The sequence below is a fragment of the Mytilus edulis genome, chromosome 10 (assembly GCF_963676685.1).
Source record: "Mytilus edulis chromosome 10, xbMytEdul2.2, whole genome shotgun sequence".
Classification (NCBI taxonomy): Eukaryota; Metazoa; Mollusca; class Bivalvia; order Mytilida; family Mytilidae; genus Mytilus; species Mytilus edulis.
Genome location: NC_092353.1, coordinates 12,167,734 through 12,185,193, shown reverse-complemented (window position 1 = coordinate 12,185,193; position 17,460 = coordinate 12,167,734). Strand labels below are relative to the sequence as shown.

The 17,460-nt window shown below is 33.6% G+C and overlaps 2 protein-coding genes across 2 annotated transcripts in view; one reads left to right on the top strand and one right to left on the bottom strand.

Annotated features, from left to right (window-relative positions):
* Nucleotides 1-9,600, top strand: part of LOC139493421 (protein mono-ADP-ribosyltransferase PARP14-like) — a 31,383-nt gene extending 21,783 nt beyond the window's left edge. The window contains exons 13-15 of the mRNA XM_071281816.1: nucleotides 1,870-2,106; nucleotides 4,606-4,932; nucleotides 9,184-9,600. Coding sequence (XP_071137917.1) covers nucleotides 1,870-2,106; nucleotides 4,606-4,932; nucleotides 9,184-9,288 — 669 coding nt within the window. The 3' untranslated portion in view covers nucleotides 9,289-9,600. The remainder of the gene's footprint in view (nucleotides 1-1,869; nucleotides 2,107-4,605; nucleotides 4,933-9,183) is intronic.
* Nucleotides 9,601-10,977: 1,377 nt separating this feature from the next.
* Nucleotides 10,978-15,657, bottom strand: LOC139492345 (carbohydrate sulfotransferase 1-like). Its single transcript, XM_071280555.1, has 4 exons — nucleotides 15,536-15,657; nucleotides 13,852-14,111; nucleotides 12,624-12,933; nucleotides 10,978-12,026 (listed from the first exon to the last, which is right to left on the bottom strand). Exons 2-4 carry the CDS (start codon nucleotides 13,946-13,948, stop codon nucleotides 11,249-11,251), a joined length of 1,185 nt encoding a protein of 394 aa, XP_071136656.1. The 5' UTR covers nucleotides 13,949-14,111; nucleotides 15,536-15,657; the 3' UTR covers nucleotides 10,978-11,248.
* Nucleotides 15,658-17,460: the final 1,803 nt, after the last annotated feature.

The window sequence follows — 17,460 nt, the reverse complement described above, 5'->3', positions numbered from 1 at the left end:
CATAACTTTTAAAAGACATCTTTTGGAATTTTTTTGTCATTATGAATGTGCAATATCAATTAAATAATGTTACAAAATGTGTATAAAATTCCATTTTGAATAATGACTTGAAACGATACGTGCAAATATTACTTTAAACTAAATTATGATATCAATGCATTAACAGTACCATTCATATTAGAGTTTTGTGTATAAAGTGTTTAACGTATTGTTGCAATTGGTTAAAGCATAGAATATTCATTAGATTTTTCCTGCTTCATCCTCAAAATAGTTTGAAATAACTAAAAAAAGTGCTTGAAATTAAAGTTTTAGTGAAAGTTAACTCGATGAACCGAGCAGAGGAACGTAATCATTTATTTGGACCAACTTTGTATTGTATTTTCTAGAGGTATATGATTGAGATCTCACAACTCAACTACTCCTCCGCATATTTGGGCCTGTCCCATAATCAAGAGCCTCTAGTCTATGTTAGTTTTGTGTCGTTTATTTCAAATGTTGGCTCATTTAATTGTTTTGGAGTAAAATGTGACGTTCATTCTCGTTGAATTAGTACATGTTCCTTTGGGGGGGCTAGCTATAGTCCGCCTCCTGTTGCAAGATTTTCTCGTTGTATTGAAGTCCCATTGGTAGCTGTTATGTTGGGGTTTTTTTTTGCTCTTTGGTTGAAGTGTTGTCTCTGTGACTGATTCTCACTCGCTTCCATTATGAATTTGATATTTTCCTTGAATCCCTCGACATTCCTTCATTTCCAGTTTCCAATTTTTCGTCATTGTTGTCAGAAATGTTGTAAGGCTAAATAAAGTAATTCTTTATTAAGGATGTCGTTATACGATATACAAATTTAATATTATGTAGTACACTAAATTGCATTTCAAATTGACAGAGACTTCAAACTGGTGTCGTTGAAATCCTATCTGATTAAAATCAAATGTTGTCACACGCTAAACTAGATTCAGTGATCACTTACATTTAATATATATCCAAGTGAACTTGAAATTAAAGATACTATCGACACAGACAAATCTGCTTCATATTTAGACCTTTTTCTCAAAATGACTACTGATGATAGGTTGAATACCAAAATTTATGGAAAACGCGATGATTTTAATATTCCTATAGTCAACTTTCCATTTCTGTGTAGCAACATCCCAGCGGCACCAGCATATGGAGTATATGTGTCTCAATTGGTACGTTACTCTAGAGCTAGCTCAAAGTACGTTGATTTTGTTGAATGAGGAATACTGCTTTCTCAAAAGTTGCTAAGACAGGGCTATGGATCAATCAAATTAAGGTCATTACTCAAGTAAATTTACGGTCGCCATCATGAGCTGATTCGCCATTATCACAAAAGCGTGTCAGAAATCATATATGATATTCTTCCTCAGTCATAATTACCTTTCATCTTTACCGAACTGAACAAAGAAATAACACGACGGGTGCCGTATACGATTTTTATGACAGCATGATCTTGATTTGGATTACACTTGAGGTAATTATGTAATGACACACTAGTCCAAATATAACTATAGATATGATCCATAGTAATTCTTGAATATGTCGAATCTAACCTATATTTAGATATCGGATATTGGACCTTATTTCTCTCTTTTGTATTTAACAGACATATGAAAGACATTTGAGCCCTAAATTTAATTAGAAAAGTATGAATACTGATACCTGTTAATGTATTTATATACATGTTCGACAGTTTTGAACCATTTTACCCTTTGAAATTTCAAATGTATCGTAATAAGTCAAAATTAATATTGTAAACGGCTGAAAATTACCTGCAAGGTATGTTGCGTGTATCACTTTTAATGAGAATGATGAACTTTTTGTTACAAAATATCTGTTATTAAACTATTTTAGGTCGATGTCATTGTGAATACCACCAGTCAAGATTTACAACTTGATCAAAGCGGTGCAGTATCTGCTTCGTTGTTAAAACATGGCGGCAAGTCAATTCTTCAGGAATGCCAAAGACAACATAGAGGTACATTACTGGATTTTGGAGCTATTGCTGTAACTACTGGTGGGTCTCTTAAATGCAAGTTTATATTCCATGGAGCTTTGCCAGAGTGGAAAAGAGATGGTTCGTCTTTACAGGTAAAACTTCAAAAATGCATTCAAGATTGTACCTACAACAATAGGATACAAAACAACACCATATAATCTTTCATATAATCTGTAAATTGGAAGTTTTATTTAATTTCATGCATTCAAAGCGCTTGTCTTGGTTTAACTTTATAAGGAACCAAAGATGTAGAAATACCAGAAAACGTGAGGAGCCATATTACAAAAAATTTGTAAGGGTTCCGCGGAACCCAGTGTCTATACTATCTTTTGATTGTAAGAAGCTTTTGTCCAAGTTTTGTAAAAATCCAGGATAGTTTATGAATCTAATAAATGTTTAAAAACTTTAACTGCAGACTGAATGTAATGTTAACTGGAAGAAAACAAAATTTCCTTCTAGATACTAGCTTTTGATCATAAACAAGCTTCTGTCCAAGTTTGGTACAAATCCAAAATAGTATAAGAAAATTATTAAAATTTTAAAAAGTTAAACCACAGAGTGAATGTGTTGTTTCCTGGCAGAAAATCTAAGTCCATTTAAAAGTTAAATTCGGAAAAATGGATTTATTTTTTTTACAAAATTTACTTCTGGATACTATCTTATGATCATAAACAAGCTTCTGTCCAAGTTTGGTACCAACCGAGGATAGTTTAAGAAAGTTATTAAAATTTTAAAAACCTTAACCACAGAGTGAATGTTATATTTTCCGGTAGAAAAACTAAGTCCATTTATAAGTAAAATACGGAAAAAATACAATTTTATTTTTACAAAATTTACTTCTGGATACTATCTTATGATCATAAACAAGCTTCTGTCCAAGTTTGGTACCAACCGAGGATATTTTATGAAAGTTATTAAAATTTCAAAAACTTTAACCACAGAGTGAATATTTGTGGACGACGCCGACGACGCCGACGACGACGGAATGTAGGATCGCTTAGTCTCGCTTTTTCGACTAAAGTCGAAGGCTCGACAAAAACGTACCTAATGCACGAATGTTTAATTTTGCCTGAGGGAGTTTGAACATGAATTTTTAAATATTCTGTTTCTTTATCAACGAAGAATTTTAATAAAACGTGTTATATAAAAAGTAAAATCACATAAGTACTGAACTCCGTGGATAATTCAAAACAGAAAGTCCCTTATCAAATGGCAAAATCAAAATCTCAAACACATCAAACGTCATATTCCTGACTTGGTAGATGCATTTTCGTATGTAGAAAATGGTGGATTAAACTTGGTTTTAAAGCTAGGTAAACCACTAACTTCACTCCATTATATTGACAACGATGTGTGAACAGCTCACTATAAAAATAATAAGGTCTTTCATATCCTCCTCTAAAAAACTGGATTTCTTTACATGAATACAAACATTTATCAAAATATCTATATCTTAAAGTGTAAAGTCAGACATGCAACGATAGACCATAATAAGGTAGCTCTTTATATATATGAGTGCTGGACATGAGGCTAAGCGATTGGTGCTGTAGTGTATCAAAGGTGTGAGTTCGAATCCCGCTGAGGGACGAACAAAAAATTGTCAGTGTGCAAATCTTTAGACTGATATAATTTTTTCCTTATCTGCATAGTATCGCCTATTCTAGACGATCCGGTACATAGTAAATTTGCTGGTTGGTCGTTTTTATAGACTTTTATATATATTATTTTAAATTTACTTGGGAGTAAAGTGTTGTTTTAACATTATAACCAATATTTCAAATGACAAAGGAGTAGGTCCAGTAAGGGCCGATTTCCGCCTCAATTTTCAAGTTCATCTAATGAAAGATTTTAGACACTTTCTAAACACTTAAGTGTCTATTTCAATTGATTCAATTAGTTAATGGGGAAGATTTTAACTTAATAAGTCATTTAAAACGCCCCGATTCAAGCTTAAATATGAAAAATCTATCAAATATGCCAAAAATCGTCACTTTTCAGATGATTTTTGTCAAAAATGAAAGTGGCCGCATCCGTGTTCATCCTCAACCTTTATATATATTATGTATTATCATCAAATACAACTTACATTTCAATATTATGAATGAACACGAATGCGGCCACTTTCATTTCAGACGGAAACAGTCTAAAATTTAACTAAAATGCTACAATTGTGAAGATTTCAGTAATTTAGCATGACTTAATGATGCTAGTACCCGATATATGTGCATTGTTTTGTCAAAAACAGTGCATATTTATGTAGCAGAAGCATTCTACTTTGCAATAAATATCTAAACGATTACATTTTCACAATTTTCTAAAACTGCTATATTTTGAGGCCAAAAAGGGGTCTTACTGAACCTACTCCTTTCAGTGGTAGTGGCAGAGTAGGGGCCAGGCGGTCGCCACCTTATGTAGCTTCATATATGATATATGCATCGACGTTTTACAAGTATAACTTTAAACTTTTAGCTTGCCATCAAACCCCCTTCCTTTTCAAAATAATAAATCTTCATCTGTGTAGATATGTAACCAGTCCTCTATAATAGCTACATTCTTCCTTCTTTTAATTTGATATAAATTTCGATTTACAGATACTTAGTAAATTTATTATTAACTGCATGGTGACAGCAACACAGCGTAGATGTACATCAATAGCGTTTCCTTCTATTGGTACTGGTAGGTTAAATTATCCACCAGGTGAGGTCGCTAATGAGATGTTTAAGTCTGTTGGACAGTATTTCCAAAATCCTTTACAGGCATTCCAAAACAGTGCAACTATCCAACAAAATATGACACATCTATACGGCGGTCTCATGTCTAATAGACAATTATATCAACAACAGCAACAGCAACAGCATGTACCCACAGTCAAAGAAGTACATTTTGTATTGTACCACAAAGATGTTACGACTATCACGGTATGCTAATTTTATCTACCTTTGTTATTTGATATTCATTATAATTGTATTATTGGTAAAATATGTATACAAGATTATAATAACTTGAAGGTTTTTTTTTTATTTTCCTCATTTTTAGACGGTAAACAGTGGCGGATCCAGAACTTTTCCTAAAGGGGGGGGGGGGGGGGGGGGGGGGGGGGGGGGCGCTCCAGTATAGCTTCAATTATTCCCTATATAATCAACCAAATTTTTCCCACGAAAGGGGGGCCCGGAACCCCCCCCCCCCCCCCCCCCAGGCCCCCCCCCCCCCCTGGATCCGCCTATGGTAAAAGATTTTCGGAAATTTACTGTGCTTTAAATTCGTAATTAATTTCGCCTTCTCAGCTGTCGTACCAGAATCTAAAGACAACTTTTTCATTGCATTTTAATCGTTTTGGGCGGAGATATGAAATCATGAAATTGATATTTGAAGGAAGTTCTCTTGCGTAAACAATCATGTGTCTTATGCTGCACTATTAATAAAAATATAGACACTGTTATAAAGAATAGGATATTTGCCGTTCCAGACAACTGAGATACCCACGTTCCTGTTGTATTTTTCTGATAATTAAGGTCTTTCCTTTTTCTAAAGGGAAAGACCTTACTGTATTTCTTCTGTTTATTAAGGTCTTTCCTTTTACAAAAGGGAAAGACCTTACTGTATTTCTTCTGTTTATTATTATTCTTTTTTCCGCCAAACTTTGACGAAGTTAGCAGCCTAAACCGTAAGACGTGTCGCTTTTATGTTCACACTTTGTATCGGTGTCATGAATACCTATCTGGAACTCACCCTGTTAGTCGAAATATTTTGTCGGTTCGGAGTAATTCCTCCGAAACCAAAAAACCTTGTTATCGTTCCAACACCGTAACCGTAATAGGTAGAAAATAAACGAAGGGTGAAATTTGTTCAGGACCAGACCCCGGTTCTTCGTTACATTTGGATCGAAAAGATTCAACGACTCATTGGTAGGGTTATGCCCCTATGAAAATTAACCGGTGTCGGTGGACCACCAAAACTCAGAAACCGTAAGTCGTAGACACCTAGGATCTTCACCATTCATCATCAATTCATGTGACTTTGAAAAATACCTCAAGGTCAAATGTGTATGTTGACCTTGACCTTTGACCTTACACCTTGTTATGGGATAATCTCAGAAACCATTATACTTATAGAAGTTTTGAATAGTGGAAAATGTTTGGATCATTAAGGCGCAACTTTGTTACATTTTGACCGAAGAGATTTGACCTTTCTGTAAGGGGCATAACCCCTGATTTAGGTTTCTGAAAAGACAAAATCAGCTTTTACTATATAACCAAAGGTCCTAGACCCATGGGGTCTTCAGCAATGACATTGTTGACTAATGACCTTGACACAGGTCACAAGGTCAAAGGTCAAGGTCATGTCCCAGATAGCGAATTATGTGTTTTTGACCTTATTTTGATGATTTTTAGTGTGTTTTAAATGTTTTTAAGGTTGACCTTGACCTTTGACCTTTCAACTTGTTAGTCGATATCTCAAAAACGGTTAATCTCACAGAAAAAGTAAACAGTGAAAAATGTTTAGGTGACTGAGGCACAACTTTTTTACAATTTGACCAAAAGGATTTGACATATTTTTAAGGGGCATAACCCCCGTTAACGGTTTCTGAAAAGGTAAAATTAGCTTTAACCCTTGAATGAAAAGTCCTAGACCCATGGGGTCTTTTACAATGACATTGTTGACCAATGACCTTCACAAAGGTTACAAGGTCAAAAGCCAAGGTCATGTACAATTTATCGAATTTGTTGTTTTTGTCATTTTTTAACGGTTTTGTGTGTGTTTGAGAGCTTTTCAATGCATTCTACGCCTACTGGAACATGTACTTTACATTTCGAAAAGGAAAGACCTCTCAATTGTTCAAGAACAATTGACATTTTAATTAAGGTCTTTCCTTTTACAAAAGGGAAAGACCTTACTGTATTTCTTCTGTTTATTATTATTATTATTATTATTATTCTTCCGCCAAACTTTGACGCATTTAGCCTCCGTAACCGTAAGACGTGTCACTTTCTTGTTCACACTTTGTATCGGTGTCATGAATATCTATCCAGAACTCACCCTATTAGTCGAAATATTTTGTCTTTTCGGAGTAATCCCTCCGAAACCAAAAAACCTTGTTATCGTTCCAACACCGTAACCATAATAGGTAGAAAAAAAACAAAGGCTGAAATTTGTTCAGGACCAGAGGTCGGTTCTTCGTTACATTTGGATCGAAAAGATTCAACGACTCATTGGTAGGGTTATGCCCCTATGAAAATTAACCGGTGTCGGTGGACCACCAAAACTCAGAAACCGCAAGTCGTAGAGACCTAGGATCTTCACCAATCATCATCAATTCATGTATCTTTGAAAAAAACCTCAAGGTCAAATTTGTATGTTGACCTTGACCTTTGACCTAACACCTTGTTATGGGATAATCTCAGAAACCATTATACTTACAGAAGTTTTAAATAGTGGAAAATATTTGATTCATTATGGCGCAACTTTGTTACATTTTGACCAAAGAGATTTGACCTTTCTATAAGGGGCATAACCCCTGTTTTAGGTTTCTGAAAAGACAAAATCAGCTTTTACTATATAACCAAAGGTCCTAGACCCTTGGGGTCTTCAATAATGGCATTGGAGAGTAATGACCTTGACAAAGGTCAAAAGGTCAAAGGTCAAGGTCATGTCCCAGATAGCGAATTTAGTGTTTTTAACCTTATATAAAGCATTTTTAGTGTGTTTTGGAGCTTTTTAAGGTTGACCTTGACCTTTTCAATACATTCTACGTCTGTTGGAACGTGTATTTTACATTACAAAAGGAAAGACCTCTCAATTGTTCAAGAACAATTGACAGTTTAATTATTATTATTATTCTTCCGCCAAACTTTGACGAAGTTAGCAGCCTTAACCGTAAGACGTGTCGCTTTCATGTTTACACTTTGTATCGGTGTCATGAATACCTATCTGGAACTCACCCTGTTAGTCGAAATATTTTGTCGGTTCGGAGTAATCCCTCCGAAACCCAAAAACCTTGTTATCGTTCCAACACCGTAACCGTAATAGGTAGAAAAAAAACAAAGGGTGAAATTTGTTCAGGACCAGACCCCGGTTCTTCGTCACATTTGGATCGAAAAGATTCAACGACTCATTGGTAGGGTTATGCCCCTATGAAAATTAACCGGTGTCGGTTGGCCACCAAAACTCAGAAACCGTAAGTCGTAGACACCTAGGATCTTCACCATTCATCATCAATTCATGTGACTTTGAAAAATATCCCAAGGTCAAATGTGTATGTTGACCTTGACCTTTGACCTAACACCTTGTTATCAGAACATCTCAGAAACCATTATACTTACAGAAGTTTTGAATAGTGGAAAATGTTTGGGGCATTAAGGCGCAACTTTGTTACATTTTGACCGAAGAGATTTGACCTTTCTGTAAGGGGCATAACCCCTGATTTAGGTTTCTGAAAAGACAAAATCAGCTTTTACTATATAACCAAAGGTCCTAGACCCATGGGGTCTTCAGCAATGACATTGGGGACTAATGACCTTGACAAAGGTCACAAGGTCAAAGGTCAAGGTCATGTCCCAGATAGCGAATTATGTGTTTTTGACCTTATTTTAAGGATTTTTAGTGTGTTTTAAATGTTTTTAAGGTTGACCTTGACCTTTTCAATACATTCTACGTCTATTTGAACATGTATTTTACATTACAAAAGGAAAGACCTCTCAATTGTTCAAGAACAATTGACATTTTAATTTCCTTCTACTTTTGTTCTTCAGATGATACCGCTAGATATCATTTTAAACGAATTCTATTTTTCCAAGAGCAATACGCAAATACTTGCAGTAAAACACAAACAGATTACCTTTTCGGCGCACCCTTAATCACCATTAGCTTTTGTGGGGTTGTGTTGCTATTTTCTACTTTTCTGTGTAGTTTTGTGCGGAAAATGATGATCTAGTTTTTATTTGACAATGATGTTTGCATTGTTTCTTTGGAATATGTCATAAAATTACTCTTTATTCACTATGGAATGGTGTCAAATATTACATGTATATCAGGACAATACATTTTAATATCACAATGATATAGAAGTAAATAAAACCATACAAATAAACATAAGCACATAAACGCTAAATACGTAAAGCTATTTAATCGGAATTACTCTAATCTAAAAATGTATGTTTTAATCATTTAAGGCCTTTGACGATGAAGAAGCAAGGCGACAACCAAAGGCCTCTGTGGATGGAGAGGCAAGACCAAAACCAAAAGTGAGCACAAGACGGAAAGATAGACTTTCATAGCGCAAAGTTTTAGATGCATTCATATCTGAAAATATAATTGTAGTTTCCATTCTTTTAATAATAATTACGGTTACAAGCATATATAATGATATTGAAACAAGCACTAGAGTAGGAATATGACTCTTTGATTGTGGTTTAATATTGTACTTCACAACCTTTATATGAAATATTTTTTTGTAAATACGTTATAAAAAATACATTTTTTCAAGTTTAAGTTGTGCAAAATGTGTTTATTGTATAAATGAAAACACATGTATGTGAACGTAAAGAATTGAATACAATATAAAAAAAAATAAAGAATAATGAGTTTCATTCGATTTCCTAGTCAAATCTGAATGTATATACAAAACGAAAATTGTTTACAGAACAAATGATAGACAAGGCCCTTTTGTATAGATAAGAGCACAGACAATTCCAAAAATCACAAAATATCACACAGAAAACTAACGGAACCTTTAAAAACTAGTTAGACTTATGCACGGTCTTGAACCACTAGTGACACTTTTTGTGTTGATCATGACAGGCAAAAATAAAGAGCATTCGATGAAGTCATAAGATAGGAAATAGTAAAATAACAAAAATACCAAACTCCACGGAAAATTCAAATCGGAAAGTCCTTAATAAAATGTCAAAATCAAAAGCTCAACGGAAAACAGCTGTCGTATTTCTGAATTGGTACAGGCATTTTTCTTATGTGTAAAATGGTGGATTACTCCTGGTTTTAAATATAGAAAAAACTCACTTGTATAACAGTCTCAATACAATTTCACGATAGTAAAATCAATGTGTGAACAAAACAAACAGATATAATAGGACAAATGTCAAAAATAGCGGTACTGCAGTCAACATTGTGTTATATATCTTAATCTTTATAAAACAAACAAATATGTCAACATGGAAAAACAGAAAGCTTCGTGTTAAAAATCAATCCTCAATCATGACAGGATGGTTAACCTTTGATAACCGTATCAACTTGGAGAGATATAAATCAAATACAATTTGAATGGGTAGTCATATGTTCTGACTAGACTAAATAGAAAATTAAAACAATCGGATGTCAAATGACTAAGCTGTTATGGCAGGTACAGTGTTTCTTCATGATTCAAGAAATATATACGAGAAATCAACAGAAAAAATACAGCAACATACAAAAAATTCCCCAGAAAATACCGACACTATATGTTGTTAAAATGGTTTTCATGTGACATTGGGATGTATCTCTACCGGTCAGATGTCTCTGATGGATAAATCGAAAATTTCATAAAATAATCATAGGATTGATGCTATTGCTAGTGCAGTTTCCCCCCTGAAGTTATCACCAGTTCTAAAGTCAGCACTTCTGTGTTGACATGAATTATCATTTTATATGGGCATACGTATACATTAACGGTTTACAAAACTTTTAATTTTTCGAAATACTAAGGATTTTATATCCTAGGAATATATTACCTTAGCTGCATTCGGTAAAAAGTTTTTGGAATTTTTGGTTCCTTAGTGCTCTTCAATTTGGACTTTTTCAATTTATGATTCGAGATACTCAGATAGTCACTGATGAGTCTTTTGCAGACGAAACGCACGTCTGGCGTCTCAAAATTTCAATCCTGGGATCTATTATATTAGTTTATTGAACACTCATGATGTGTGTGTTATTTTTTATGAAGAGGTTACATCTGAAAGTTGTCTGTTTATATATAAATAGCAGTACAACGTATTATATAGATTTCTAAATTAAAAAGACGAGTAAAATATAAGCGGCTTTCGAAATAATATCTTAGATTTGCATCATGATTCCTGCAAAGCACTTTCCATATTATGATTAGACAATGTAAACGCATTCTTACCTCATCTAAATAAGGATAAGAAATCCAGCAACATTATTTGTGTCTAACTTGAACTAAAAATAATTCTGAACTGATAAGTTTGTCCATAACAATTTTCACACACAAGCCGGCGCACTTTGTTAATGCAAAGAGAATTCCTTTATTTTGTTAGGCAGAAATATGTTAGTTTTATTGATATTTCTAAAATATTCTGTTGATGACATATTTAGATATCCAAGACGTTGATACACAGACTGGCATAGAGTGTCAACAATTGCTTTGATATCACCTGATAAAACTGTCCGCCATTTCATTGACGAGGCGTACCCGTTATTTTTATACGGGTTAAAATTTCCCTCTCGCATCTTTTTACCTTTGCTGTCCCAGTTTGATAAACTATTTATTTGATTTTCATCCGATTTTGTGAATTTAACATCTAAAAATTCAAACAGTTTACGTGAAATATGAACCGGATCCTTTGCAATACTTTCTGCAGATACTAATATAACATTTTGTGGATATTTGTTCGCCATTTGAATAACCGTACTGCTATCTATGTCCATCTTGTTACAAACTGCGGTCACTAATTCTCTAATTGGTCTGACCTTACTTTTCAATCTTGAAGATATTATTGCTCTTGGATCACGATACAAATATACTATTTGTAATTTAGGATTTATTTGAAGTAGATTTTCAATGAACTCTGCACTTATTCTCAGCATTTTCGTAACTCTATACTTAGCTTGTGTGCAAATATTATGCAGTTTTTGGACATCCTTGCTCTTGAATGTTACCCTGTTCCTTGTGCAGGAATGTTCTGATTGGACACTTGATACAAGTTTTTCTATTGTATCGGAATCACAGTCATACAATGAGCTAACCAGTCTAGAAATGTTGAGTGTGCTGTTGTCATAGTATCTGAAATATCAACAAAATGATATGTATGGTGAATATGAATGTTGTTATTGTTAATGCTGCTTTTGAACCAGAGTTTAAACAAATGAGATATTTATTTGTTTTACCATGCTTTTTAAGGCCAGCAGAATTTTTATCTACGATTACGTCAAGTTTATTAAATTGCCATGATTGATAAATTTCTACATATTTAATTACTTTAACATTTTAAGCATGCTAAGATAACAATATTATAAAGACATGGGATAAACGCAAATAATACAGCAACCCATGACCGAAAAAGTAGGAACACAACTAGAGTTCGTATTTTCTATAAAATAAAAAACATTTAAGATTTCTCTGTCAACTTTTGCGGTGACCAGTACGTGGTTGTTCTTAGTGTTGCTTAGCTCTGTTGTCATTTGTTTGTCATAAAATTGAGAATAAAATCGGGAATATGCCAAAGAGACAAAAACCCGACCAAAGAGCAGAAAACAACTCAAGCTACCCCATGGGTCTTCATCATAGCGAAAAAATCCCGTACCCGGAGATGATCTTCAGTTGACCCATAAACAAAATATTAATTGATATTTCAGTTAATCACTGTTTAATACTACCTACCTACATACATCTTTGTGTGTGTCACACTTCTGAGATTTCGTAAAATATTGTTGTCTCGATATTAACCAGAAAGGCTCGTAAAAGTAGAACGTGTCCTTTCTACATCCGAGAATGTGTCCCACAAATGTTGTTTCTCCTCTTTGATAACCGAATAATAGAATGTCTCTAGGACTATGTGCTGAAATCCCTTTTTTATTCTGATTGATATATGTCTCAGTATAACTGTTAATAGACGTATTTAGAAAAGTATTCTGCACATTAGTGCTGCTTTGTAAATTTCCCATCGTGTTGCGAGAAAATATATTGTATCCTGAAATAAAAGTGTAGAATGTAGAATAATACAATTGAGAATGGAAATGGAATATGTTAAAAAGACAACACCCCGACCAAATAGCAGTGAAAAACAGCCGAATGCCACCAATGGGTCTTCAATGCAGAAGAAAAAATACCGCTCCCGGAGACGGGCCTCAGCTGGCCCATAAATAAAATGTGTACTAGTTCAGTGAAAATGGGTGTTATACTTAACTCCAAAACATATAAATGGACTAAAATTTAAAAACATACAAGACTAACAAAGGCCATAGGCTCCTGACTTAGGACAGGTACAAAAATGCGGCGGAGTTAAACATGTTTTGTTAGATCTCAACCCTCCCCTTATACCTCTAGACAATTCAGAATTAAGAAACACACAGCAATACACAAAGTAAAACTCAGTTAAATAGAAGTCCGAGTCCGATGACATAAAAGGCAACAAAAGCAACATAGCAATAAAACAAAAATAAATAAATTAACAAAGGACTACTAGCAGTTACTGACATGCCATTTCTAGACCTCAATTAAACTGATTGAAAGATTATGACTTCATATGAAAATCAAGCATAATCATACAATCATGTACATATTTTTTTAGTAAATGTTCTTCGTAAAACTATGAATTAAGATAAAAGACGATAGTGGGAAGGACGAAAATCTTGTATAATAGGATAATTTCGCTATACTCCGTATTGATGAAAAATCAGATGATCACTGTTTCATTGGCTAGATATAAAATTTCCCTTTTTCTAAAATTGAACAATTTTTGTGGACTTAAATATTTTCATATATAGTAGTTATTGAAAACACACCTTTCACTGAAAAGGCATAGGACTTTCAAAGAAATTAAATGAAACCGGTAGAGGTAGTCAGACAATTTAATAAAGGGAATATCAGAAGAAATGAGTTTACGTACCTTGGTTATGCATGGTATAAATGAGTGCTGATGCAAACATGAGGGTGAATACAAGTTTTCGTCTGTTGGTACATGTGCATATTTTGAAAACATCCATGACTAATTTGTTTTCATAGTACTAATATAACATACTTCCATCAGTGTAAGTAAACCTCCGTAAATTTATAGGGATAAATCCCAACAGTTGATTAACTTGTGAATGATTGGCGTGCAAGTCTGTGAGTTACTGCTTTCAACAGTATTGCAACGATCGTAAACAACTGAAAGAGAGAGACATCATGAAGTTCTTTAATGGAAAATCGCCACAAATGTAAAAGGAGAACCAAAACGGATACCAATGTCTCTATCATAGCAGTAACCATATGGTAACCGCTGATTGTTTGGTGGAAATGCCACTTTGTTTTTTAAATAAAAATTAAATCGAGTAGATTGGATAGAATAATAATGAAAATTGTCAAGGACTTGTATCGTAATGTTGCATAATTATATAGATTTTAAAAAGGCATATCTTCAGAGGGAAAATGTATGAAAAGTCCATGATAATTAATATTTGTTCAAACTTACGCCTGGGAGTAGAATACCTGTTCCTGCTCACGTTGAAACCAAATACAACAATTACAATTTTTACTTTGTTTTAAATTTGATAGTTATAAGTAAAACTATATGATGTAACTATCCATCAAGAATGGTTCCAATAATTGTATTGTGCTATTCTAAATCTTTAGTCCATGTTCACTTATTCTAATAAACTAACGATGTCCATGTTTCCGAACAGAAAGGAAGTAATTGTTCGGATGGCCAGAGGGTAATGGACATCTTCCTTATATATATAATAATAATCAGAAATATGTAGTGCTGGACACAATTGTCATGTCATTATTTTATCGAGTTATATTTGAATTTGTTACAAAGTAAAAAAGAAGCTTTTGACGTGTTTAAAATTTTAAACAAATATTTATTATGTAAAAGTGTATTATTATATTTGTGGTTATATGTATGTATCATATACGGACTTGTGTTTCTTCTCAACTTTCTATTCGTTTTTATAAACAGAAATGAAATGTGATTACAATATTTCCAAATGCAGTTTCAATTTCAGATGAACTATTGTGATGTTAAAATAATAATGTATCCATAATCAATCAATATTTATCAATTAATAGATGTTTTGTCAGTAAAATCCCACTTAAACTATCTAATGTTATTTGCTTCTGTTTTGTCTTTGCTTCATTTGATATATTTACGTCTTTTATCTTCTTCATACAAGATGTGCAAGAAATGTTCCTTCACTGATGCTCGAGACCGAAAATCAGAAATGTATTGAAATGTGGAGAGCTTATAAAAGCTGGGCAAAGAATCAGAGCTCTGTACGAAGAAGATGTATCCTTAATTTGAAATAGTTTCCAAGATTAGATTACTTTCATATCACAAAATCCAAGAGTTTTTAGCCACCCTACAAATATTTTTATGAATTTGCGTAACGTGCTTGTTCTGGCGGATATGTAAGACAGTTATTATGTTAGTGAGCACGCATGTAATGCTTAAAAAGAAGGGTTTTATCCCGAATCACAGTTCTAATTACTACCAAAAAAAAGATTCTTTTACCAGGTAATATATTTCTATCTAACCTTAACCCAATCCAATACATGTGTTGATATTTTATAATATATGATCTCTTACTCACCAAAAGGTGGTGCAGTGCCGACAATTACGAACATATGGTAAATATTTTTTAATTCCAGATAAAACATGATCGACCGAGGTATCAAGCAAAAAATTAAATGTTCGACTTTATAGCTTATCTAGCATGTCTAGTGCGGCATGTTCCACTGATAACATACCTGATCTTGGCTAGTTCGTTCTAATGTTTGTATCCTTATCATGTTATCTTACGAAGAGAAATTTGTAATCAAAGATCACTACCTTTATCGACTAAACACGAAATAAAGTAACAACACATATAGCGTTTATCAGTTAGATTATATTTTCGATTATCATGCACAGATTGTTATATCCTGTAAACATGGTAAATACTCCTGTTACGTTTAGTTATCAATATCTCAAACACTTGACTCTGCATAGGCGGATCCAAGGGGGGCCTGTGGGCCCGGGCCTCCTTTCGTTGGAAAAGTTTTGTTGATTATATAGGGAATCATTGAAGCATGACTGGAGCGGGCCCCCCTTAGGTCAGTCAGCGCCCCCCTTTTAGGCAAAGTTCTGGATCCGCCACTGCTCTGATTTTTCAATGAAATCGATTTAGTTTGAAAACCGTCTGCGAAAATCACACCAAAATGAACAGTCACACACAAACAAAGGTAAGCGGAGTGACAGGAGAGGCTTTATTTGTATTAGTACACTCAAGAATTATTAATTTGTATAGTGACCGTATAAAAATCCTTGTACAAATAAAGCAAACCTCATATCTTAAACCTAACTGTTTACGATGGAATTATATAATTATATAAGTAAATTAAAATATCCTTGTACAAAAAAACCAAAAACAGATCTGAAACCTGTTATTTTTACGAAGAAGTCTATACTGAATTATACATGTAAGAGGGGGGGCAAGGGGGTCCCCATAACAGCAAAACAGTGAATTGATTTGGTGAAAAACAGATAACAAGGAATTGAAAAGGGACAATAACAGATAACAGTAAATGAAATATGAAAATAAATCTGTCCAGGACCAATCCAGTAGATGACTCATAGATCTTAGTATATAACTTGTGGTTTGGACCTAGAAAATTGTAATTTGTGTAAACAAGACGTTTCGGCCGTTGAGGCAGTTCTGCCTTGGTTGATTTTTTTCCCGTAACTTGTACAATAAGGTATAGTATGGATGTTGAATTTTTCTGAACGAAATTGCTAGTTTCTGTTTTTGATATACGGATATTTTAAATCTAAGGAATTTGAGGGATCAATTTTTAATGATTTTGGTTTTTTTTATTTAATTTTTGAAAGTAGTGCAGCCAGTGACACTTTATTATCAATTTGATTTTTAGATTTTTTATTTCTGAAAAGCAATATATATACATTTGTACTTTGCAAGTAATAAAAAAAAATATTGATGCACAATATATTTTTTTTATTTAATGACCTCATGATAAAACTTACTTATAAAATACAAAAATACCCAGATCATTGGGGACAGGACATGTAACTGACACACGCATGCCAATTATGGTTATTCTGATAATAGAAATTGACTCAAGTGACAATTCTGATAGTATAATAGAAATTGGTCCTAGTGAAAATTTGGATGACACCAAGTGAAACACCAATCATGCATGTTATGTGAAATTATAGAATATGGAAAATTTGGGTACAGCATTGTAGAATCTGTAGGATTTTTAAAAGGGTATTTTTCGAAAAATTAAACTGAAGACACATCTTTATTTGCATCAATGGTTTCTGAGCTTCAATTTTCGCCATGTGAAGCTGTTAAAAAACTTTTAAAAATATGGTGGTCAGGGTTCTCTTTCATGTAAATGAAAAGAGAGGGAGTAACACTAATAATATAAATGCTAAAAGAAAAAGATGTTGTATAATTCCCAAAGCCATAATTCAAACCCATACCACTTAGTAATGTAAAACAATTCAAAGGAGAAA

Coding starts and splice junctions, on each gene's coding strand:
- LOC139492345 (XM_071280555.1), bottom strand. CDS start 13,948: ATGGATGTTTTCAAAATATGCACATGTACCAACAGACGAAAACTTGTA. Junction 12,934..13,851: donor TTATACCATGCATAACCAAG/GTACGTAAACTC, acceptor CTTTTATTTCAG/GATACAATATATTTTCTCGC. Junction 12,027..12,623: donor ACACACAAAGATGTATGTAG/GTAGGTAGTATT, acceptor TTGATATTTCAG/ATACTATGACAACAGCACAC.